Here is a 26,955-nt window from a genome sequence, read left to right as displayed (position 1 = left end):
GATCTACTAACTGAGCTATGAGCCTTAATAATACAATACAGTACAGGTAATTTTGTATTTAGAGAACGATATTTTCTACAGATGTAATAAAGTTTTCCTTATGGTTGTGCTTTCAACAAGCACAGTTTCAAACATTTTTAAACATGACTAACTTAAACATGTTGCAGCAAACAGAGATCATCTGTAGATTGTGTAAAGATGTTAAGGCTGGGTTGGTGCAGTGGTTACCATTGTTGCCTCACAGCAAGAAGTTCTCCGGTTCAATTCTTTCTGTGCAGAGTCTGTGTGTCCTCCCTGTGGTCATGTGGGTTTCCTCGGGGTGCTCCAGTTTCCACCCACATTCCAAAGACATGCAGTAGGTGTATTGGACACTGTAAATTGGCCAAAGGTGAGAATGTGTGCGCGAGTGTGTGGTGCAAATGAACTACTGCAGCAAGGCTAGCCACCTGGCGGAGTAAACCTTGGCACAATGTGATTGCCACTGTGGAAGTGACAACCTGACCCCATGTGCAAAATGGGAAAAGGGGTTGAGGATGGATGGATTAAGGCTTTGAAAACTGGACCATCCTCGATTGTCTTGATAAGTTGAGTCACTGAATGAAAAGCTATTTCAAAATACTGCACTTAATTTAATATCTTGGAAATCATAAATATGTTGAACCAAGACTGAAATAAGTCTGACTTAACATGTTCTGCTGGTAGGGCAGAACATGCATCACTGGGCTATAAAAAAATTAAACTAATGAAACATTAAAAAAAAAAAAAAAATCAGTCTAGGTTAAGCTTTGTTACAAACTTTCACAGCAAAGTAGTTTTGTGCCATAGACTACTAAAAAGTCATCATCTCTAATTTGGTTACTTTTCTATATTGAAATCAAAAACACATAGATAACAGTGTCCAATACACAAAACATAATGAAAACACAGATCCAATGACTATTTTAAAGAGCAGATGGCAAACAGAAAAGAAGGACGTAATGGGAAGAAAAAGATGAAAAGGACATACAGAGGAGGAAGAGTGTAATGACAAAGTAACCAATATATCACTAACGTTTACACATAAGAATGATGGTTTTGTACTCAGGCTAGAATAAAAAGGAAAGGAAAAAATAGGTGAGAACAAGAGTGGGTAGAAAATATAAATATATTCTGAAAATGCTAAAGAGCATGGGAGCTTTAGGAAAGGAATTAAATCACTGTCAAAGGATTCTCAATACAGCTAGCGTAAGAAGTTGGGAGATGAAATTAATGAAACAGAAGAGGTCTATGAAAAGTTAAATTCATCCTGTGAGGCTGGGTAGAGAGCCATGAAGGCAAAATGGAAGACTACCCTGCAACAGAGCAATGCAGATCAGGGTACAATACCATTAAAATACTGCAGATGTGGTTTAAGGCAATTAACCATTTTTGGCCTATGTCATACAGGAAACTCTGTATTAGAGAAATGGAATGATATTCAATTTTCCTTTATTTATTTCTGATGGTATATTAATCTGAAACAGCAATACCTGAAATGTCAGCAGACATCCAATACTGACAATGTTATAAACTCCTAAATGGATATTAGTAACCTATGTGACTATTCCCTCTCTCCCTCTCTCTCTCTCTCTCTCTATATATATATATATATATATATATATATATATATATGTGGAAATAAACAGAACTAAAACTCTACTTCATTTACAAAGGGAATACCAAAACAGGATGTAATGACAAAACCGAATTTTGCACAGCTTTAACAGGAATAAAAAGGTAGCATGTGCAGGCACACTATAAATATCTTCAATAAAATTCAATAAGTTGTATTTACTCAGCATAAATCTATGTTTTTGATAACAGCAGATTACTGTAAAGGCATACACAGAACTATATACACCCAACTTAAGGACAATGCAATATTAAAAACAGCATCAACAGCAAACATGATTTTGCCTTCAGGCATGTAACTACAGTATTAAAGCTGACTAGGAAAAGCACAAGAGCTTGCATGTGAATTTGTTGATGTGTGGGCACAGTGCACTAGGCCTGTGCTTCCTCACATCTCTGGTATAAACTAGAGCAAAATACCAGCACAATATTAAGTGGATGGTGCAGTGGCACACCAACAGCACAGAGGATTTATAACTGCACAGACAAGGTGGAAAAACAGAAGAATAAAAAAGAGTGAGCCTTGTAATATAGGCAGTGTGCATTCTATGAATTCATTAAGGTTTTAAAATAGCAGCATTTGAACAAGTAGCCTTAGCTACGATGGATAATAATGTTTATTATTTTAATGCTACTCTACATATGCAGTCTTGTCTTCAGTTGATACTTACTCATTTATAACTGCATGGTTTTCTGTTCTATGTCCACGGAGTTATGCTCACTATTTAGTTCATCATTTTTGAGATGTAATTATCAGACTCTTCCTTGAAAAGGGAAGATAACGTAAAAATGGGACTAATTCCAGTGCAAAATTTAAGCTTTGACGTGATGGGAAGAGTCCTTTTTCCCTCCTCTGTTTAATTTCTGTAACTACCAACAGCCTGTGATACACATCTTATTGCGCCTGCTGAAATTTCAAGGACCATAACTGTGAACCTTGGAATACTGGAAATAAAAGTACAAATGTGGGAAAAAATACTAAATCTGTGATTATAGTACCATAACAGTGCCCCCCCCCACACACACACACTACTAGGTAAAGAGATCTCAGGGCAGAGATGTGCGGGGAGGGGGAGCAGTCACCATCACTGGGAAATGCAAGGGGTGGACTACCCCTGCATTGAAAAGCAGTTGAAATACATTAACATTACATTTTGGAATTCAGTGTTTTTGTGTGAACTGCAGGTTATTTCCAAAGTGTAATAACTGATAAAATTGTGTCTCACATTTGTAATAACGAACTGCTTTTTTTACTCTGTTTGATGCCACTAGTCACAGATAAAATGTCTAGTTGTAATTTCCTGGCTCCCAGTTGAAATGTTGGCACATAAAATGTTGAGTGCCAAAAATCCAGAAAAAAAGGGATCAAATAACACAGGAGAACAGAGAATTTCAAAAAATCACTCTTTTCCTTTAAATTTCTTTTCGCAGGGAGGGCAAGCCCCCACACCCCAAATTTATTTATGCCAACTTCAAGATCACCATACCTCAGAGAAAAGGGAATATTCTGAGAAGTGTCATCTCTGACTTAATATATGTGTCAGTTCTTTCGGACATTCAGTGTCCATATTTCAGGACATGCTCTAGCAGGTGCTGAGATTTCAAATGGTATCCTAATTTCCTACATTCTTAACCCTTCTCACCATATGCAAGGGAGCACCTTGCAGCTCAGAATGTGAGCTGAAGTCAGCAGTTAAAGTCAGGTTTCTTTTACATTAAAAGAACATTTCCTTGCTGTAAAACATTTTCTGTTTCTTTTGTTTCCATTTTCTTTTTTTTTTTGTTGACTGCTTTCACGTCACTCAATCCTAGGAGTCTAACGTGGAAAAAAATAAACACAGCAAGTATGACAACGACCATTTGTATTTGCTTAGGGTCTGATGAATTATCATATGCATGGTCAGAATTTCAGTTCTTAAATATGAAAAATACTGTACGTCTTCAGCAACTGAAATTGGACTAAGATTCACTTGTGACAGCAAACACATCAGGAATGTAACTTGAGCTCGGGCAGCAGTCCACGTCGCGTCTTATTTTAGTTAGCTCATAAAACTTGCATATCTGTGTTAGTTCAAGATGCATCACACATATTTGATCTGATTTATCACTGCAATGTTTATCTGCTTCATTGCTACAAACACATGTAATTACGTTCAGGAATAAACGTAGTTATAACCAAAGATATTTTAGGCAAACTTTAACCGTCCTTTTAATTTTTCTCTTAAAGGTCCATCACAGAAAGCTCAGGTGTCCTGTATCTCAGGCTACACAGCCAATTCAACATCTACAGAGAATTTCTGCAAACACTATTCAAGTCTTGATTGCAATTAAATAACAGCTCACTATTTTCTGAAAAATGTCATTTTATTTCATTTACTATTAGAAGTGTCATGTTCATTGAGTCTGACGTAATACACAAGGTATATTATTATTATTATTATTATTAATTATTGTTTGGGGGTTGAGAATTCCTGAAGTCTGGACTTCTATTTTTAAAACTCACCCTTTTATATGCTTTAAGTCTGCCCATTGCTGGATGCTACTGGCAAATCACTCTGATCTGGCGAGGCACAACTAGCAGTAAACAAACTCTTAGTCACTTAACTCTTCTGTATCATGTTTTCCCTTAGAAAGACGCTTTGAGTCCAGTCATTCCTGAACTGGGCGAGTCAAACACTGTATCAAGAACCATAATGAACATAAAAATCCAGACAATGGATGGAATTCCTTTGAAATTTCAGTATTGCTACATTACACTCCAAAGAGCATTTTCAATAAAATTTTCAGTCACTAAAGCTACAGACCTTCTCCTTAGACTACAAATGAATACATACTGTAAATAACGCCTATGTTGTACTAGTTAGGGTGGTTAAGTCTTTATCCTTTAGCTAGCCTGCTATTTGCATGAAAACCACCACTTCAGCAGCGGAATCTTTTAGCAAGGATATATTTCTCACTGGGTTGCAACACTGATGACAGCCAGCAGTTGTCAGATAAACTTGATCCAGTTTTATGACTGTGGTACAGCAGAATTCAACAGTGAAGTACCACTAACTCTAACAGTGTTCCACCACGATCCCAGACACAGAGAGCCAAGTAGGACGAAGATGGAGGAACTGCACTGCAGCATGGTTAAAGGATGGACCACAGATGCCTGTGGTAAGAAGACCGATGATAAAATGAATGAATAGGCCTAGAAAACTATGTTGGGAGTTAAGACTGAATTTGTTCCTCTTTCTTCTTCTTTCGGCTTTTTCCGGTTAGGGGTCGCCACAGTGGATCACCTGTCTGCTCATGATTGGCAGTGGAGTTTTACAGTGTCGAGTTGCCAGCCTGGTGCCCAACCTTCCACAGAAGGCACACACACAGACACTCACACCTAGGGCCAATTTAGAGTGTCCAATCCACCTACAGCATGTCTTTGGGATGTGGGAGGAAACCGGAGCACCCGGAGGAAACCCACGTGACCACAGGGAGGACATGCAGACTCCGCACAGAAGGCACCCTAGCCAAGAATCGAACCAGAGAACCTCTTGCTGCGAGGCGGAAATGCTAACCACTGCACCACTGTGGCCACCCCCATGTTAATTTCAGGCATATCTGAGTAAAGAGAGAACAGGTTCAACTTTTTCTGTATTACATAACGTTAGAGGCTGTAGTTGAGAATTAGCAAATGATTCATCGAAAAAAGAACCAGAAAGACTGGCCAAGTGGGTGGAAAGGTTAACAGTTGAGGTTCAGTGCAGATTAATGCAAAGGAACACAGCTGAGCCAAAATAACCCTTGCCTGAAATATCAACTGGAGGAAGTGTAACGGATAGCAACACAGCAAGAAAAATATCTGAGATTTTAATCAACCTGGACCATCAGCGACACAATAAGAGAGCAATGGAAGCAAAGAGAGAATAGTGGAGTGGGTCTACATCATACCCTAGTCAGTGTATACCTTAAGTACACAGTTTTAGAAGATATAAGAAGGGAGGAACATCAGGTTGTTGGATGGAGTCCAGAGTAAGCCATCAAAATGTGCATAAAATAGACAGGAAAGGATATGAGCTCAGACTGCAGTCCCTCAAGTTTTTCTTGCTAGAGACCAGAAGAAATAAGGGAAGGGAAAAATATGGCATGGACACATAAGATCGTGTCAGAAAGGTGGGAAGGGATTACGATGAAAATAGAAGAAAGGGGGGAGCACAGGCATTAGACCGTAGGGATCACCTATTGCCTGGATCTGTGCAGGTACTTCCTCACACAAGGGGTTCTGCACTTATAGAACTGACTGCTGGAATTGGTAGTGGACAGGCAATTCATAGAGGGATTCATGAGGATATGGGGCGTCACCTGAGAAATGAAGTCAAATACTCCAGATATTCTAGGGTCACCAGTTCTGGAGACAAACACATAGATGCAAAGGGAGTGCATATAAAACTGAAGGAAGTCCTGTTACTTGGTGAACACACTGCCACTAGCAGGAATGGTGGGGCATGAACTGTTAACTTTCACTACAAGTGAAATCAGACCCACTATGCCTAGAATACGACTATAAAAATAATTTTGGGGAACAATCTCATGCTTATGCTCTTTACAGCAACTCTTAGGGGACAAAAACAAAGAAGAGGTGTAGATGACAGTTGTTTTGACAGGGCAGGGACAATGAGTCTTGAGTATGTTTCTAATAAGTACCAGTCTTGAAGGATGTTGCTGATAACCACATTTAAGAGATCCCCATACCCCTTAATAAGCACCAGTCCAGAAGGATGTTGATGATGACCATGTTTAAGAGCTCCCCATACCCCTTAATAAGCACCAGTCCAGAAGGATGTTGATGATAACCACATTTAAGAGCTCCCCATACATCTTAATAAGCACCAATCCTGAAGGATGTTGATGATGACCATGTTTAAGAGCTCCCCATACACCTTAATAAGCACCAGTCTTGAAGGATGGTGATGATGACCATGTTTAAGAGCTCCCCATACACTTAAGCACCAGTCCTGAAGGATGTTGCTGATGACCACGTTTAAGAGCTCCCCATATACCTTAATAAGCACCAGTCTTGAAGGATGTTGATGATGACCACATTTAAGAGCTCCCCATACATCTTCCTAATCTATATGTTGACTCAGTTATTTAGTGTAACATCTGACAGACCTGGGATTAGTTGGGCTACCATAACGGGGTTATTTTGGAAAGTCAGGGACCACAGCTTCAAGGCCTCCTTGCACAAGAAATGGGACTTTGTCCTTCTCTGCTTGATGACATAACACATCAGCAACCTGTTGCCTACCTGAACCACGATCTCTCCTTTATGTAGGAAAGGCATAAAGGTGTATATAGTAGAACTTGTTGAAACCATCAGCTCCAATACAGTTGTACAGAGATTTGTCTCCTAATTGGACCACAGACCCTCAACACTCATTAACTCTGACACCACCCCATCCATTCAGGAAACATCTGTAGCTACCATCTGTGTGTGAGGCAGAGTAGATAAGGGGGAACTAATGGGAAGCAATCTCACCAAAAACCACCCTTGTATAACCCTGGACTATTGAGAGGGCACTCATCGGAAGCAACCTCACCAAAAGCCATCCTTGTATAATCTTGAACTATTGAGGAGGCACTCATCGGAAACAATCTCACCAAAAGCCACCCTTGTATAACCCTGGACTACTGAGCGGAATACAGACACTAGCAAATTAAGGAGTGTGAAGCTTTAAACTGCTGGATCCTCGAAACATGGAATGAAGCCAATGGAATACCAATTGCGGTACACAGTGTATGACTGGGAACTTTGAGAACCTTCTTAGCTGGTGCTGACACTGCAACCAAACAAGTTAAGCTGCATCATCTGACTGAATCTACAAGGATTTCCAGCCAGGGCCCCACAAGTTTGCCTAGATAATTAAAGTAAGTCTTGAAAGTTGTCCGCACTCATATTACTACTGATGAAGAAAATCAGAGGAAATACGAATCTTGGTGCACAACAAAGAAGGAGGGGAAATGTCTTCACATAAGACTGAGCCCACACGAATCTTGGTGCACAATATACAAGGAGGGGAAATGTCTTCACATAAGACTGAGCCCACACGAATCTTGGTGCACAATATACAAGGAGGGGAAATGTCTTCACATAAGACTGAGCCCACACGAATCTTGGTGCACAACATACAAGGAGGGGAAATGTGTTCACATAAGACTGAGCCCACACACTTGAGGATTGGTATCTTTTCTGCTAGTGCGCTGAGGAAGATCAATTATTACTTTACCTATTTTCATTTTTTGACATCAAATACCTCCATGCAGGATCCCCTAATACGATGATAATGGGACTTCAGTGAGGTACTGACAAAAATGAAAGGCTATCTTATAATGGCTATGTCGTGGAAAAAAAAGCCATTTTCTTGTTTCGTACGATAGGTCATTTTGCAACCACAACTTCAGCTGTAGAAAAGAGGTCCTCATGATGTTTTTAAATGCCAAAATAAAACAGAACTACTACACAGATCAAAGAAAACCAAAGTATTCCAAGACTATTCTGTATCTCACTGGTTCTGTTCATACAATGTGGTAGGAAAGACTTCATGGAAAACTGAGGAGGAACTGCCTACAGGTTTTTAGGTGGTACGTATGTCAAATATTGCCCAAAGTCTCCACTTTCAAACAAATCACTAGTTTGTAATTTTTGGAGCAACATATCTCCTTCTGTTGGAGCCAGGACCTCATGATAAGATGAACTTGTGGTAAAGACAAGCCTACAGAAGATCAGCATTTTTTTTTAAATCATGGAATTTTAAAAGACATTGTCCTGTTAACCATAGCAGTTATTTAAAGCATGCAAACTAGATTACAATGTATAGAAACAGTTTTAAAACAAAGGCAACATTAAATACCTATACCATTGTAAAAATCTATGGTGCTTAGATTTTAAATAAAAAAGTAAACAGGCTTCCATTAGTTATAATGCCTGGTATTCACTATGGGTTACGATCAAACAAAACATTGCAACAGTTCATGTTTATGTCTCGGCATTAACATGCTTTGCACATAACAGTTATTATATAAGCACTCCCCCCCCCCCCCATTTAGTATGTGAAATTAAGTATTTACCTGCACTACATGTTGACTGCTCATCGTGATGTTCTTTTCCAGATAGGCTTGCTAATGAATGCACTGTAGTGTCACACGACTTATCTGGTAAAAAAAAGCAATGAAGTTGAGTTCACAGATACAGACTCTACAGACCACTTTTGCATGACTAATGGTGCAAGTGCCGAAATACAAACAAACACTTGAAAACAGTTTGTAAAACGAAGCCAGATGCATACATAAATAAAACAAGATGGAACACAGAAGCACTGCTAATTTTAAATAAAAATTACTGTCACCATTTCTGAATGCATGATTTTTTCTGTAGTTCTACTATTTTGTTTCATCACATTTTAGCACTAAACCGCTGTGCTGTCCTGCTTTTTGACATATGACTTAAAAAAAAAAGAGAGAGAGAGAGAGAGTCCTGTACAATGTACGATATTTCTTACTTAGCTGCATGCCTCAGTATTGCTCACAGCACTAAAACAATGACAACAAAGAGGAAATAACAGTTTTGCTGCCTGTGTTTAAGTGGACCATTGCAAACAGAAGTAGTTATCTGTAAAACCATCAAATGGCAATCAGTGAAGAGATGATAGGTCTGGCTACAGCCTCCCCCCCACAAGGAAACTGGTATTAACAGAGCAGTTTTAAGGTTTTAACAAGATGTGTTACACACTATATCATTTATAATATCGCCTATCAGTCTAGTGACTGTTTGGGCGGCCACGGGGGTGCAGTGGTTAGCGTTGCCGCCTCACAGCAACAGGTTCTCCGGTTTGATACTCGGCTGGGGTGCCTTCTGTGCTGAGTCTGCATGTCCTCCCTGTGGTTGCGTGGGTTTCCTCCCACATCCCAAAGACATGCTGTAGGTGGCTTGGACACTCTAAATTGGCCCTTGGTGTGAGTGTGTGTGTGTGTGCCTTCTGTGGAAGGTTGGGCACTGGGCTGGCAACTCAACATCGTAAAACTCCACGGTCAATCATGAGCGAACAGGTGATTCACTGTGGTGACCCCCAACCGGGAAAAGCCGAAAGAAGAAGAAGAAAGTCGAGTGACTGTTTAAAGCAGATGGCCTTTCTCTCTTTTAGGGAAGAATATAAACAGCTGCTGCATATCTTACAGAAATTAAAGCAAGCTTGTCTGCTGATTCTTATACAGACAATTGAACAATAATATACCTTTTGACACTTTCAACAATTACTATAGACGCTGTATGTCTCCTTCTAGCATCAACCCCCCCCCCCCCAAAAAAAAATGAACGCACACACTTCTGTAATACTTCATAATGATTACTATTCAAGACAGATTATCACAAAATAACTTTGCACTTGGCATTTAGAAAAAGTTACAGGTACAAGATACCTTCAAGTACAATGACCATAATATCTGACTTGATCTAGTCAACTAAGATGTAAAACATTAGTACTTGAGAAGCCTGCTGTTCTGGTACCTTGCAACCTCTTAGCACAAGAAACGTGAACAAAGCCAAGCTTTATCCCATGCATGGGTCCCCTCAAATTATCTACGGTATGATCCCAGTTATTCTTGTTAGGGGTAATATATAACTATCGACCACGGGATGGATAAGGTCAGTCTATAACCAAATGAGATATGTTACTTTGAGCACAAAAAAGGCAATTGGCCAGGTTTAAAAAGGTTCACAGAAGGGCAGCTGGCCTAGTACTTACCTATGAACATAAAAGAGTGATTAAGGTCAAAAATAGGGACAGATTTTAAATATTGCTCTTAGAAACATACTAAAATATCAGGTTTTGGGTCAACGTGCATTTTCTTATGACTATGAAGTCTAAAACTTGTCTGTCATTATTTACTGACTTCAGTTCCCTATGAATTGCCAGAAAACTACAGATTCTATGAAGAATAGGTCAAAAACATGAGAGAAAGGTTTGGACATTCTGTAAAACTCTGGACAGTTGAGAGGTACTTGGCAATCCTGATATAGGTGAGTGCTTGTGTTGTTTAGTACAATATGACAGAACCATGTATTGCTGTGATGGCTGTTTCCAAAAACATGACAAATGCATGAAAATAGCTTTATACAGAAAGTGACGCCGTAAGAAGTACTATCAGACAGCTTAATTACATATTTATTTAAAGAACAAAGCTTACATAAAGGAACAAGAAAACGGCCTGCTTAGTGACGGACAGGGGTAGATGAGTACAAGAACGAGAACACTTTGAAATGTCTAGACAGATTGTGTGACAAGAAAAGATCCAGATTTCAATAAATACTCATCCTTTGTTCTTTTCAAAGCTTGTTTTAAACCATAACCTCTTTAATCAGTTTCTCAAATTCTGGCAAAATGTATGCCCCAGATGAAGGAAAACACAAAATTACATTGCCCTCTACAACATGGCATGCAATGTCTCAGCCATTTTTTTCTGACTTTTTACATCTACTTGTTAACTGGCAAAGCCTAATAGCAAAGTGCCCTTTCCAGGGGTGGCCCAGTAGCACTGTCTGATTAAATGACCTGCCCAGTATTACACAGCAGGAAAATGGAGGTGGAAGGACTCAAATATGTATTCTTGACAACAGCGAGCAGCTCATTAACAGGTAGGAGCCTTAATTCTCGACAAGAACTGTCATAGGATAGCTATGCCCAACAGCAGAAATATATAGATGTTTCTAAGAGTTTAAATTTTCATCTCCTTTCGTAGAGATTGTGAGTTCTCTCATGTTGTACTTACTGTGGTAAATTCATTGCTATACTAATGTAAACAGTACTGGACATTGTCCTCTGAAGGTGATTGAAATAAGAGAACACACAGGATGAATGCAAAATAATGGCCGTGTTGCCAGCAGACTCCTGCCATGCTAGAACCAGAGTGAAAGCTAGTCACCTTGATTCCGAACAATTAAGGTAGATGGAGAGGTAATAGGATATTAAAATACAACAGTATCAAAATGATAGATTAGACCCACTGGGGAAAAGACGAGAGAAACTTAAGGTGAGTATCGATGGAAAAATGGTTTTGTTTTTCTTTTCGGCAGTTTAGTAGATGTATAGTCCCATTTACATTACATTATGAAGGAATATGTTTCCAGACGGGACCGTGATGAGATGAAAAGTTGCTGTGTGCTTAAGAAGAGTTAATTAGGTGATATTAATAAACTTCAAACACATTAACACACAGTTTCACTGAACAATTCAGTAAGCAATTTGTACTGTACTATGGACAGTTATGCATATATGTTCTGCAAAGATATTCTTTGTCTGTTAACCTGGTTTTTATCAATAAAATTAAAAAAATAATAGTAATAATAAGACAGAGTTCAGCTCAACTATTTCTTTCAACTAGTCTGGAAGTGGTCACGAAGAAGGGAAAGTGGTAGAAGGCAGCAAGAAAGCAAATGGGTATATCAGACAGAAGATTTTGGAAGACAATTCTCTGCAATACCAGAAGTCTAGAAAAGAAGAGAGCTAAACCACCCTGGTATGGAAGTATTCCAGACTCTGTATCTGTAAATGAAAATATGTTGCCTACAGTTCAGTGGATAAACGATCATCTGCCAGCATTGTCCACTGAGGGGAAACAAAAGAGAGATGAGCATATGCACTGTACTGTCCCAAGAGGGGGGTCATACAAGACCTGTGTAGGGTGATCACAACACACATTGTTCATTATGTGGAAAGATTCTAAGTAGAAGAGCAAAACCAAAATCTGGGATTAAAGGATACCTCACTACAATAAGCAAGGAGGAATGCTTGAGGCTGATAAGATGATGAGCATTCTTACAGCAGTGTAAGTAGGTCTAGGCAATGCCAAAAAGAGATCAGCAACATAGTTTACAAAACAGAGAAGAAAGGAAAAAGTCAAATTACAATACACAAAATTAGCTCATTCATAAATTATTTGTGATGGTTAAGCCATAGAATAACTGAGAGAAACAGTGAAGCACTGAATGTCATCTCACTTAGAATAGCAGTATATTAGAGAATGACCATTGTCCAGAATATCCCAAGTTGCTACATAGCCATTCTTCTTTGTGTGTTTCCTTCACAAGCTATCCAATATTGTACTAGTTTATTAACTTAGCTTTGCACTGGATACCCAAGTATAAGAAGTCACAGCCTAGTACTGAGCTCTGACTTCTTTATTTTCTAACCAAGACTATACTGATGTCTGTCTTTAAGCACTTTTGCCATCCCCACATGGCTGCTCTTGGACTTGGTAGTTTTCGGTAAGACTGCATTTCTCGATCGTGCTCGCTGCCTCCTACAATCCAAATTTGATTTTCCTGACTACTAATTAAGCAAGTTGGTAATGTTGTGAGAATGACTATACAGACATTTTTAGAAAAGAGTGACATCTTTGCATTTTATAACAATGCTTCAGTTTTGCTGCATGTAAAAAAGTATATACAATCTTTTTTGTGTAATGTGTAGCAGTCGTACATCTCAGCTACTATGTTTTAAGCATAGTGCTATGATTTCGGTCCTCAAATTTAGCCATGTTCCCCCAAGCGTTACTGTTTTCCTCATAAAGTCAGACCTGTTCATAGGTACATATCTTACTATATAAATAAACTAAGAAAGAATCCCTACCATTAACTGCAGAGGGTCCTCTACACAAAGACCTAGTGGGGAAAATAACAAAAACACTTGTTTTTATGATCATAAGCTATGATTTTTAAAGGTCAGTACTATGATTTTTAATGCTCTAATTTTGAGAGGTATGGCAGCAGTGTTAGCAGACTGGCTTGTTTCCCTTAGTGTCACTAATAACAGTCTACATTACTGCATGCCAGTAAAATACTGAACTGATAGTTTGGTCCTGTCGAGGTGATTCATATCCATGCCTCGATCCTAAACAGGAGAAAAAGAACAATACACTCTTACATACTGTACTATTCTTGTTAAACAGCTAGTGTTTTGCACTGCATTTCCTAAAATATTTCTGTGTTTCCAACACTAGTCCCTTGAGAAGTGCTATAATGTGCCTATCAGCATTGTAAATGTATAGTAAACATAAGCCTTTCACTACTGAACACACAGGAGTTAGATTTCACTCCTGTCAAACAAAGTAATAAAAAAAGCCACAAAATGTCTCAATAGCATGTAAAACCTCAGAAATTCAACAGCAGTATTCTAACAACAAAGTGTGTTGGGTAATGAGTGATGTGGTGGTGATAAACCTTCAAATATGTAATCACTTTTGCACAAATAATTAAATATAAGCCTGCAAACAGTAGCCTTATGTGGATGTAATCATATTTTAAAAGCAGCATTGTGCTACAGCCTACATATTCTACACATTAAGAGTTTGGCATGGACTCTAGGCTATCAAATAAGTGCAATGCCATGGGTAATGTCAGGATAAAGGAAAGTGACCCAAAATATAAAATATTTTTCTTCCTCCTCTCTTGCTCACCTGCAGTGAATAAGTTCTCATGGCTTAGAAATGTGTGGCTTTTGTCTTTTTGACTATAAAAGAACTATGAATGTTTTTTGATGTACATATTCTCTGGACTTCTTGTCTTCATTTGTGAATGTGACAAAAATTATGAAAAATCAGGAACTTTAATTTTTAGATGTAACATCTGCAGTCTCTGAAGTACTTAATGACTTATGTGATGCCCCACAACTGGACCAGTAATCAAGGAGCCTCAATCCTCATCATTGGTACCAGTGGGGGATAGGAGGATAGCAAATACATGCACAGTATTTCCAGATATAGCTCTTTGCATCAAGTGCAATTTCCCTTAAGAGCACACAGAGACCACAATCAGTCCGGGGCTTGTTCCTCTATCTTTCTCCAGATCCCCAGTAAGACTCCCCACTGGCACAGCTATATAGTTCAGATCCCAGCTGAGTGACCAAGCTAAGACCTCCAGCACCCTTTCTGTCCAACCACACTCTGAGGTTTGATTTATACACATACACACACCTGGGAAAGGCTGGCACAGGTTTACTAGCTATGCCCCCTTCTGCCCAGACTATAGGGTGGTTATGCCACCAGTCACAGACTATCAGCTGCTTTAAGGGACTTAACAAAGGGTGTCCAATCTAATTGTGTAATATTAATATTAACACAAATGGTAGTTTGACCAAGAGCAAGGCTATTAAGAATGGTCTACACAGTGTCACCAAATAAAATACACAAGTACTCTTAAAATGTAAATATCTCTACACAGATCAACCATAATAAAAGGTTTAAATATATTTAATAATAAACAATAAAAGAACAATGCAATACTAAATATATATTCACATTTCACAGTGACATCAGAGTTCAAAACTACAGGAAATATTTAAAACATTATTGAAGTTCAATCTCAAATAAATAAAGAAAAATATCTAAACTAAGCTTTACTATATTCCTGACTGTATCTAAGAGAATTACTATACTCTAGTAACTTACTAATAGAGTAAGGCAGATGTGGTGAATGCATCTTCTAGTTGTTCTCAGGTCCAAGACAGAATACAAAATGTTCTTGTCTCACTAAGAGACTTTTCAAAATAATATCTCAAATATTACTTCTGGGATGGCTTACAGCATGACATAATTTCTGACTGCTAGTTCCCAGGCCAAACAATCATTGATGAATCTGGCAGTATTTAGCATTTACCTGTAAAAATATACAGACAATGGCTTCTCTTCAGATCTCTGGCAGATGCTGGAAGTCATAAAACAATTGCATTCCTTCATGCTTACAAGACTAGTAATTACATAACCATAAAGACAATGTGGAAAGTTTGCTAGTCCAGACATTGTGTCTCTTGCTATACTGAAAACTGAAAGATACCATCTTTTATGGCCTAACCATAAAGTAATTTAATTTCAATTATTTTCCTGAAGTCAACCTCCTGTGCAGTACAGTACAGCACAGCACACTGTGGCTACATTTCAAACAGCACTCTGCAAATACCCTTTTCAACACACGTCTGTACAAGCAGTTTGATATACACGACATACAGTTCTAATACATTTGTAACACAAGCATCTTATATAAACCATTTCGATATTCATCAATGACCTATAATTATTTACTAATCCATACAAGAGTGGAGTCAAGGGGAGAAAGCAGACTTGGGTATGTACTGGAAATTCCTAATGCAGCAGGACTAACGCAATTAAGCTTTTGTTCTTGAAAAAGTTTGCTGTGACAATTAGAAGAACTGGTCTCAGTAAATGTTTTTTCCTCCAGTAAGCAATAAGCCAACAATGTCATGTGATGATCATTGGGAGGCTGTGAACATTGTAACTGTGTGCTATGCTATGTGATGATGCTAGCTTACATGGTCTGTGCACTGTAACAATTTGGAGAACGTATCTACATGGAATCAATTTATTCACTTATCTAACGTATGACAGTCAGGCACACTACATCTGAAATAACAGATAGCTAAGGAACTTTAATTTTTCTGTATGCATCCTGTCTATTTTTATTGCTTTTTATTTTATTTCTCTTTGTGTGCCATCCTGTGCATATTCATATCAATATTTGTACTATTTATAAATTAATTAAGTAAAGTTCATTATTCACCTTTAAGCTTTTTGGGCTGATATACATTATTTATTATATACATTTATACACTATTTACCTGAGAAAAGGGTAATCATTATTTACAAAATCAGTTGATAATGTGTGTGCAATGTCTAACATTAGATTTTTAAAGCCTGCTACCAGAGAAACTGATTAATTTGTGAATTTATATTAAGTGATTAAGAGCAGCTAGTAATTAGCTGTCTCTGGTGATAACTCAAAGTGGTGGGTTTACTACCATGCCAGGAATAAAGTTGGGGGGGGGGGATTCTGTCAGCCGTGTGTGTGTGTGTGTGTGTGTGTGTGTGTGTCAAAGTAATAATTTGTGTAAATGGAAATTAGAGAGGAGACTTAAAAGAACAGCCTGCCATAATAACTCTCCTCTCACAGCTGAGTTCCAAATATGGCATTTTGGTTTGGATAGGTCTTGGTAAGAATATTTAATTATGTTATCATGTTACTATATTTGGCTTCCCAGCTAGAAATATGTATACTGTTATGCATATGTATGTGACTGCTGTTCTGACCTAAGACTACGTAACCATTGGGTGTAGCAATTTCAATTATCAATTCTACTTTTGTCTTTTATCATATACGATTTTATCTGTTTTTCTTTAATCTATATTTGAACTGTTGGCAGCGGGGCATCTCATGTGTTACAAGCTTCATCACTCTCTACAATGCTTTGCGGTTAATGTATCCAATGGTTCTCAGCTATTTCTACACTGAGGTATTTGCACAATCTCCAGTGCAACAGTCTTGCCACATTACTGTGCCTTTCAGTGTACAGGCCCTCTGCTATGAGAGTATCACACCCAGCAACAAGATGTGTGACTGTTTCCAGTTCTTTTTTATAGAACCTACATTCATCTGTTTCTCCTACACGTTCAACAGACTTTAAAAAACAAAATATATGTAGTCCACTGTCCTGGGCTGTGATTATTAGCCTTTCAGCTTTTGGTTTTCAATTCACCTCTACTTAACCATTTCTGCATCACATATTGGTCAACATGAGGTTTTTTTTCCAGCAGATCTTTGTTCTTGCCACTATAATTATGGGTTTCCAAATTTTCTTTCCTTCTTATCGGATTATTTTCCTTATATTCTCTTTTTTGTTTCTTGGTACATTCAGTTGCTGTCTGATTCCCACTATATAATAAAATTCTTCTGCCAAATTAAGTAAGGGTCTCACCTTAAAATTGTTTTCCTCAAGTTTTAAAACTTTCACTATGGTTGGATCTGGTGTGGTAAGCAGATATATAAGCAGTCCAAAGACTACAGATTGATATACGTAATCAGTTTTGAGGAGGCTCATACATCCTTCAGAGTGAAGAATATCTAATCTTGTTATGCTTTGACTTTATATATCATTTGAGAAGTTTTAAGCATTTTTCTCATTTTCCTGTCCAACTGATCCAATACTTTTTGGAGTCATACAGCAAACTGGTTTGTAGCTTGGACTTTATTCCAAGATGTCAAGGTAGTTTTTCATATTAGTTTTAGTCTTCTGAAGTATTCTTTAAAGAGTTCTACTTTCATTTATCATGTTTTACTGCTGATCCTTCATCCATTCCCAAATATTTATATAATCCCTCTTGCTCTGGTTCTTATATCACATTCTTGTCCCAGATTAATATTTTCTTGGTGCTGTAGCTTCCCATTTTCAATGTTCATTCTGCACATTTTTCAAGACCAAATAACATTCTTATATCATATCAGAAAGTTGATGACAGAGATCATCCTTGAATATCTATCTTTGAAACTCATCCATTGTCATGGCTCAACTGTAAAGAGGTTTGCCACTGTTTTGTGATGTCATTGTGATCACAGGGTATATTTTATACATATATAAGCGTTTCTTAATCCACAAATGTGGAATGTTGTTAAATGTTTCTTTTCTCTAATCTAACCATGCCATACATATATTCTACCCCCTTTTTACAATTCTTTTATAGATTTATTTAGCAACACGTGATGCTTTCTTGTATGACTTTATTTTGTTAACTTTTTGTTTTATTGCCATAAATGATTACAAACACTGTCTGCATCAATTGCAGTACACAGCTTGTATATTGTCAGTAGACAAGTTATTGGTCTAGAGTTTTTAGGATTGCTTGCAGGTTCACTCTTAAGGAAGAGTATCAGTTTTTCCTGTTGTTAACTAGTCTGCTACACGTTCAGGATGCACATATAAGTAATTCTTACTCATAATGCTTTCAGCCAGAAGTAAGGTACTGCATCTAGGACTGGGGTTTTCCAGTTAGAAGTATTTGTTAATTTTGTCTCAATTTCTCTGACCATTACTTTATCCCATTTCATATCCTCTACATTAGCAGTCATTAATATTTTTTATAATTCTTTAACCCATTCAGCTTTTTTGTTATATTCAGCAGGATCTTCAAAAATACTTCTTCTAAATGTGACTATTTCTTCTTTTTTGGTGATATTTCTAAACCTTTTGCTTTGTTCCCCAATTCTCTATAAAATCTTTTTGGGTCATCTATAAATTGTTTATTTTATACTTTTCTTTTACATTTATCTGCATATATTCTAAGTTTTTCTGTCTGTGCTGATATTTTTGGTTATTATTGGCAATAGTATATGATCTTGATCTAATAAAAAATGGTAAAACACTCAGACCATCAAACCAATGAGCTCAGAAAAAATAAATGGTCTGGGCACACTGGAACAGGCTATAAATTATTTAATTGGTAAAACAAAATAAAATACAAGCGCTTTCACCCTGCTGAAGTGCTGGGCTTTTTTCAAGTAAATGAAACAAACCATTGCAACAGTTACAACAACATACAAACTCTTTCCTTTAAAAAAAGCACCAAAATTCCTTAAAGAAGTATACCTTCTTCCTTAATACAACTTCCTTTGGTTAAAAGCCATATAGTAAAAAATGTTAAAAGTATGTGTAATATAATTAATAAACACATAGAATAACATACATTGTCTTATTGTACATTAATAAAAAAGTGTGAAACCACCAAAACTCATTATGGTTGCACCAAGGGGAATGTATACACATTTAAAATGTATTATTTCTATGTACTCTACACTTACACTCCTAATGTTTTTGCTTTTTTAATTAAATATGGTTTAATTGATATGTGGTCATTAAGTACTGGGGGGTTAGTTGCGTACAATTTAATTTGCCAATATGTTTCTCTGCAACACAACCAGTTCTCCCAATCACTCCCCCTAGGGTCAACCAACACTTGTTCCAAAATTCCAAACATAAACCCTCTGTGGGTAGTTTCTGTGTGTAGGTGTTTGTATAATGCATTGTTCATATTTTTCCTTTTTATATTGTAAGTATGCTCATATATTCTTTTATTTACGGTCCTTTTCAGATTTTCCTACAGAAAAACAAGGGCAGTTCCTACATACAGCTAAACAGACTATACCCCTGGTGTGACAATTACCCTTTCTGAAAGTAACCTGACTATTCAAACTGTTTTCCAACACTACCTGTTCCTTATCTATAATGTACCTACAATATGCATACCTACCACATTTTTTGTCCCAGTTACAATCTGTTTTTCCACAACCTTCTTGTTCCTCTCAAATAATTTCTAATCCCTGTTTTGTATACATATCAGGGTTCATTACCTATCCTGTCCACAATCGCTTGGTTGTGTCTTAATATTTTCCAGTTTGACACTACTATTTTTTTAAAACCACTAGAAAAATTACTATACTGGATAACCAAGGCCCTTCCATAATTATTTTCTACAACATTATTGGTTGTAGATTTATACTGGGTATTACCCAGTAGGGGTATAAATGTAGTCCCCATCCCTTAATAATTTCATTTGCGGTTTCTACTATTAAATTGCTGGCATATCCTCTACCCCTAAATAATTGTGAAATTAAGTCAATTTCAAAAAGGCGATCATTCTTTTCTGGGGTCATTCTGGCCGCCCTGACCATCTTGATCTGTTTTAATCCCGTGTGTTGCCTTTATTACATCTATTTTTCTACACATTTTTGACAGCCTGGTCCCTTTTCTATAGTCTGCTAACAGTGATACTTCTTGACTTGGGTGCTTTGTTTTTTCTGTTTGATGCGTCCATAACGGTATTTTACTTGTTTCCTTCCTTTTCTTCTTTATTCTTAGTTTAGCTGCACAGCAATATATTCTATTCGATTCTGTTGTGCTGCACATTTTTTTAATAAAATAATAAATTTAAACAATTATTTATTATAATTATTATAACTATTATTTATTTATTTTAATAATTTTAATATTTAAATAAATTTAATAAAACGTTTCTAAAGACAGGCGTCTGGAGTGTTGCTCCCCAGGCCTCCGCTGATAATAGGCTCTGTCCTAGTCAGATTTTCCCTGCCAACAAATGTTAAATAAATAAGATAAATAAATAATCATCCTGATTGCTGTGTTCATCTGTTTTGTCAGTCTACTAACATTTTGGGACTTATTTACTTTCTGTAATGTATTTTGTTATGTTAATATGCCTATCCATCTCTAGTCATCTCTATAAAACGAAGCAGGTTTTCCCTTAAATCATTTTCTTCTGGACTGAGCATGTTTATGTTTTCTTTGCTGTTTCCCGTGAGCAATCTATAGAAAGTTCCAGGAAAAATTTTTTTGTAATATATCCTTTTCAGATACAACTTGCTTCATATGCTGCTCCTTCACATAGGTACCCTTTGGCCCATCACTCCACAACATTATCTGGGTCAGAACTGTACCAGTATCCTGATCCTTCCATTGCTGTGCAACTTCAACTGGACTTTCATACCAGTCTCCTGCAGAACCCTCCAGATCATCATCATATTACAAATCTCTTTCAGATGCCTCCTGCTGTACATGTTGCTCCTTAATCTGGGGACCTGCAGTTCCATCATACTGTGACATTGCCTGCATTGGATTTTCCACACCAAATCCTTCACTTCACAGACAATCCATAAATTCAGTCTCTATTTGTTGAAATTCTGTCTTACTAATCATGTTTTCAAGATTCCTCCTTTGTTTTCTTACTTTTTTGTATTGTAAAATGTTTCATATCTGGTCCATTTGCCTGTATTTCTCTTCAAATATCTTTTGAGCTGCTTGTTTTAGTATTGATTAGCTTGGCTTTCTCCTTTGCATAAATATTACACCGTACCAAATCTCCTTTTTTTCCTGTTCCAATGTTTATCTTTTGCGCCTTTGAAAAAAATCTCTGGATTTGGTCTTTATATTTTCTCATATCATCTTTGTCTTCTATTTTCAGGCAGTATAGAGTTCCTTTGTCTGTGTAATGTTTTTCATATATCTGTTGATTTAATGAATACAATTTTCCCTTTGAAGCCTTTGACAGTTTTTCTTGTGCAAGTATTTTCTTTCCTTTAATGTCTCTCTCAAGCTTTCTAAATATCTTCTATCTGGAAATTCTGCTTTTCTTGTGTTACAGCAACAATACATAATTTCTTTCGTATCTTTAATAGTTCACGTCAACATTTGTATGGCTCTTTTTCTGGTCAGTTTATGTGTTTTTGTCAGCTACTATTACTTCCTTCTACAACAGGTGGGCCATCTTCCCCTTGAGCCTGGCCTAACCCTGATTCTACACTGTCCCTAATGCACATACCAGGATTAGGCACTTTTATATCCTGGGACATGTGTTCCCTGCTCTCTTTTTTCTTTATGTTTTATCCTTCCTTTCTCTATGATATATGCTATATAAAATCAGTGTTGTCTTGGTGAGATTTTGTGAAAACAGGGTCCACAACGCAATGGTACTCACCACGACTTGAGGATGAATTCCATTCCACCAATAATCCTGTTCTCTTTTTCTTGTTGATTTAATTTCTCCCCGATTTAAGTAATGGGAGGATTTGTTAGTCTCCCATCAGTATCGAGTAATATGACTGAGCTACTCTATGGTCTACTTGGCATTACGTTTTGTGAGAACATATTTATTTATTTTTTTATTTATTTTACATTTATTTATTTTACATATGAACCTAAACGTCATCTGCCCAATACAGTAGTGGCAAGTATCCTACCTTTAAACACATCCATGAAATAAAAAGGTTCTTCTAAGCCGGGAGAGAAATTAAATGTTTCTGCAGTGATGAAATAAGGTTAATATACCTAGCCATGCAATTAAACACATATAGCATGAGAATTTTGGTTCACTTGCTGCATGTATTTTTATTCACTTGTTGAGAGATTCTTTTCTAGGATGCCCCATAGCACTTGTTCAGCATCATACAGTATGCAAACTGTGACTGAGGGAAGTGAATTCAGGAGTATGAGATGAAAAGTAGTAGCAGGTCATAGCCTTATTTCTCCATGTTACGGCAGATTTAAGTTACGCAAAGTTAAAAAGGCAGTCATGTTTATAAGTGTGAAAGAAGAATTTGGGATTGGTGTTACTACAATTTAGATAGTGAGCTAAATAATCATCCACCTTAATGGAGAAGGTTGCTTGTTACTGTGCAGGTAAAGCCCAGTAAAAACAAATATGTATGACTCTTCATGACAGCATATTAAACAAGGGTTAAAAAAATTGAAAAATGGCCACCATTTTTTATGCTCACTAAACACAGCTTTAAGTGTAAAACAATACTAATAATAATAATAGTAATAAACAATCAGGTAACAAATGTAACTACAACAGAAGGTACAACAACTTGCCATTTCACTTACGCCTCTAAGCATGACTTACATATGAAGAAAAAAATGCAATTGACAGAGAGAGAGAAAGTGTGTGTGTGTGTGTGTGTGTGTGTGTGTGTGTGTGTGTGTGTGTGTGTGTGTGTGTGTGTTTGTTTCTGTGCATATATGTGTGAGTCTGCTTCTGCATGTCTACGTGTGTGTGTGTGTGTGTGTGTGTGTGTGTGTGTGTGTGTGTGTGTCTAGACATTAAATGACTATATTACATTCTGGCAATGAAATACTTCCTCTAGCAACAACTAGATATTCTACAGCAACTTTAAAACATTAGACGGATGAATTATTTTACATCAAAAATATAAAAAAATACATATTGTAGTAAAAGAAATCAAACATGAAACAATTTAAAACATAACACATTGTCTAAGCACAATACTGCCCATCTGGGAGGGTGTTACTGAGGAAATAATACCCTTCCAGGGGTGTAGAGGCTGCACAATACCCCTGAGTAGGTGTTACTTTCCCTGAAACACACATGTGCAATACTGACCATCTGGGAGGGTGTTACTGAGGAAATAATACCCTTCCATGGGTGTAGAGGCCTCACAATACCAGAGAGGATGTTATTTCCCCTGAAATACACATCCTGTCAGGCATTATTGCTTGCTTTATGACTAACATGCAGCTTATAAGCCAATGTCCAGATTAAAGGGGTGAGACTATATTACAGTAGTGACCTGCAGTAGGTCTAGCTGGCACACTTTAGAGGCTAAAGTTTAAAGGGAACATCTATCTCATCTGACAAACTTTTCAGGGAGCTCCCAATTTTTTTCAAAAAATCTTGTATGTTCTAGAGTTTTTGCTTTTTTTATTAACATTATAAGTTACATATTTTTTGGAAACCACAGGTAAATATATAAACCCATGACAATATTGGCTTCCCAAAAAGACAGTACAACAGCTTAAATGTGTCACTGAGCTGAAGTTTGTGTAGGCCTGACTGCTTAAAGCTTGGATCCCATTTTTTAAGTTGGAGGATGGCTGATGTGTTTGTAATCTGTCCTTGCCCATGTCAAAGCAGGGCGGGTTTATCTCTGCACAGTAGGTAAGAAATCTTAAGCTGTGCTTGGTCATACTTAAGACAAGTGCACTAAAATTTACAGAGGTACTCTTTGATCAACTTTCCTTTAAAAATGCACAAATAAACCAAAATAGAAGACTAAAGATTTTTTTCCCCAACTGATGCTATAGAGGAATAATGTGTAAAATATAGTGAAACAGTAGATTTTGATTTTTCACCATGTTAGTGGGATGAAAGTTGAACCTTATCTGGCAGGAAATTTCACATCGGATGTATCTGTTAAAGTCCACCACAAAACATGGCCATAAAGCCAGTTTTGAAGTAAAAACTTTCTTAATTTGGACAGGAAATCCTGCAAAATAGGTATGTATACATGGCACTGTTTTTCATCCTCATAGGGGATCTCTACTTCTCGCCAAAAGTTTTACAAAATGCTGAGTTTTAACAATGCAGGTTTTTCAACTAAATCCCAGAACATATACAAACACAGAAGTGCACGTCAGAAAACGTTACTTTCTTAGAAAGTATTTTAGGAAGATTTTAACATGTACGTGATGGGTCACTGGAACAGTTCAGTTAATGTTTTATCAGAAACATTGTTTCAAAAGCAATTAAAATATCAGTCCTGAATTTCCTTCATGTTTTTCATTTTCCATGAACACGAGGTATATTTTAGTTCCTTAGACATCAGAGTATAAAAAAACAGGGATACAACAATATGGTGATGAGAAGCAAAAAAGCTTAAGTGCTATAAAGAAGAAAATGTGACATGACCAACATGTTTGCACAGTATTTACTTGGGGTTACTTACAGATTTTTTCCAGTACTGAACACTGTATGCATCATATACTGCCCTTCTATGCACACATCATTTATATCATTGTATTAACCCTATACTATCATAAATTCACAGCACTGCCATAAATCCAGTTTTGAAGTAACCTGCAATAAAATGAAGCACACATCATCATACCATAAAAATTAATAGAATAATGTTCATTCCATGACAGCTTTTGATCAGCAACCAACAAAAATCTGAAGAATGCCTTAGAAAGTGGTCTGTCACTTTCATAGGTTCATAGGTAGGTACTAGGCTATCAGCCAAAGGGCCTACGCAAGCCTAGCCAGCAAGGTTCCATAGCTTACGCCACCCAAGAAAGTTATTTTCCTGTGCTACTGTCCAGAAGAAACACAGAAGTGATCCCCAATGTGTATTTCCTATTTCCCATCCACTCACCAAGATTTTTCTTGAAGAGTGCCAAAGAAGAACTTTGCTTGACATAGATGGGTAGCTTGTTCCAGAGTATAGGAAGTCTCTGGGACAGGAATCTATCCCTCCAGCATGTCCTGTTTATTGTGGTGACAAGGTTTAGGTCCCTAGAGCATGCAGCTCGGAGGGATTGGGAATTCTTTAGGTGTAGCATGTCCAACAGCTCTGGGTTTGACATAGCTTTATATGTTAGTCAGAGATCACCTCGGAGTAGGCGATATGCTATGGAGTAAAGGTGGAGTTTTTTGAGGCAGTCAGTGTAGGGCATTTGTTTGAGGCCAGTAATCCTCTTTGCGAGGTACTTCTGTGGCCTTTCCAGCTGCTGCAGATGTCTTGTGAGGTAAATTCCAAAAGGGGCATAGTACTCTATAATGGGTCTTATGAGTGATGAGTAGAGGGAAACAATGACCTCTTTTTTTCTGGACGAGAACCCTTTTATGATGAGGTGTGCCACGTAGAAGGGCTGCCTGACTACTGTGGCGATGGGACTATCAATGGAGAGACGGCTGTCCACCTGGGTCTCTTATCACGCATTCGGTGTTAAGTAGATTGCTGCCTATGTGGTTGTTCATGGGTAGAGAGTTTTTACCAAACGGGATGATGACACTGCACCTTTTGACATTGAGCATCTGTCTCATAAACAGGAAATGTGCTTCTTTTCTGTTAGTGTAGGATGTTTGTCTTGCTCCATTTGGCAACTGCAATGCATTTGCATAATGGTATTACTTACTACAAGTTAATGCTATAGAATATTAAAAAAATTGCAATATAAGGAGAGTAGCACGAACCATGTATGGCAAAGGTACAAAATATCAGTGTTACAGAAGTACTAGTACAACTAAAATGGAGCATCCAAAGCTACGTCAGCCCTAGGGCAGATGATTCAGAAACCAAACAGATGTAATAACCCAAGCATTTCTAACAGATAAAAAACAAACAGCTTTGTGCAAAAAGCTGTTGACTGACATTTTGATAAAATTAATGTATGATGTATGTATATCTATGTATATATGTATGTACGTATATATATATATATATATATATATATGTATGTACGTATATATGTATATATATATATATATATATATATATATATATATAAAAAATATAAATATACAGACACATACACACACACACATACATACACAGGTCCCTATCACAAGCTTGAGTTTTCAGAAACTTGAAATTCATATGCGTGACACCATACAAACAATTTTCCAGTTTTGAATGGAGATCATGGTACAGTGAAGATTGGGTAATTTACCCTTTTCCCCACTGTACTATGATCTCAGAGTTGGTATATATAATGTGCGGGGGGTGCAGGGTGCAGAATTGTCACTTACTGAAATTTCCTTTAGTAAACGAACATGAATTTAAGCAGTGGAAGTGATCAAAAATGAAAACCAAAAAAAAAAACAAGAACAAAATTCATACAAAATATTTTTTTTAACTTCTGGGAAAAAATGGCCTTGCACTTTAAAAGGAACCGTGGTACGGATGTTGGCTGCTTTGATGAACTGCAACAGAAGACTGATTTTCAGGAGAAATAAGTAAGGAATTTTTTTAATTATGACTGAGGCATGAAAGTTTTAAGGATGGTGGTTGTTTTACAGATTGGTTTGTGATGGACAATGTGATGGGGTAGTGATCACTGATGGGTGGACAGAAGTTGTTTATACTCGTTAATGAGGAGGGTATGTTGGTGATGACTAGGC

At 37.2% G+C, this 26,955-nt stretch overlaps 1 protein-coding gene across 2 annotated transcripts in view; it reads right to left on the bottom strand.

The window, feature by feature from the left end:
* The window catches only part of ITPR2 (inositol 1,4,5-trisphosphate receptor type 2), a 2,416,542-nt gene that overhangs the window by 204,810 nt on the left and 2,184,777 nt on the right, over nt 1–26,955 (bottom strand). For both annotated transcript variants that reach the window (XM_044087657.1, XM_044087658.1), the window contains exon 52: nt 8,758–8,841. In XM_044087657.1, the coding sequence (XP_043943592.1) occupies nt 8,758–8,841 (84 nt within the window). The remainder of the gene's footprint in view (nt 1–8,757; nt 8,842–26,955) is intronic.

Source organism: Protopterus annectens, chromosome 11.part0 (genome assembly GCF_019279795.1).
Source record: "Protopterus annectens isolate FY-2018-M chromosome 11.part0, PAN1.0, whole genome shotgun sequence".
Classification (NCBI taxonomy): domain Eukaryota; kingdom Metazoa; phylum Chordata; order Ceratodontiformes; family Protopteridae; genus Protopterus; species Protopterus annectens.
Note: the sequence above shows the minus strand (reverse complement) of the source record. Positions and strands in the feature narration are given on the sequence as shown.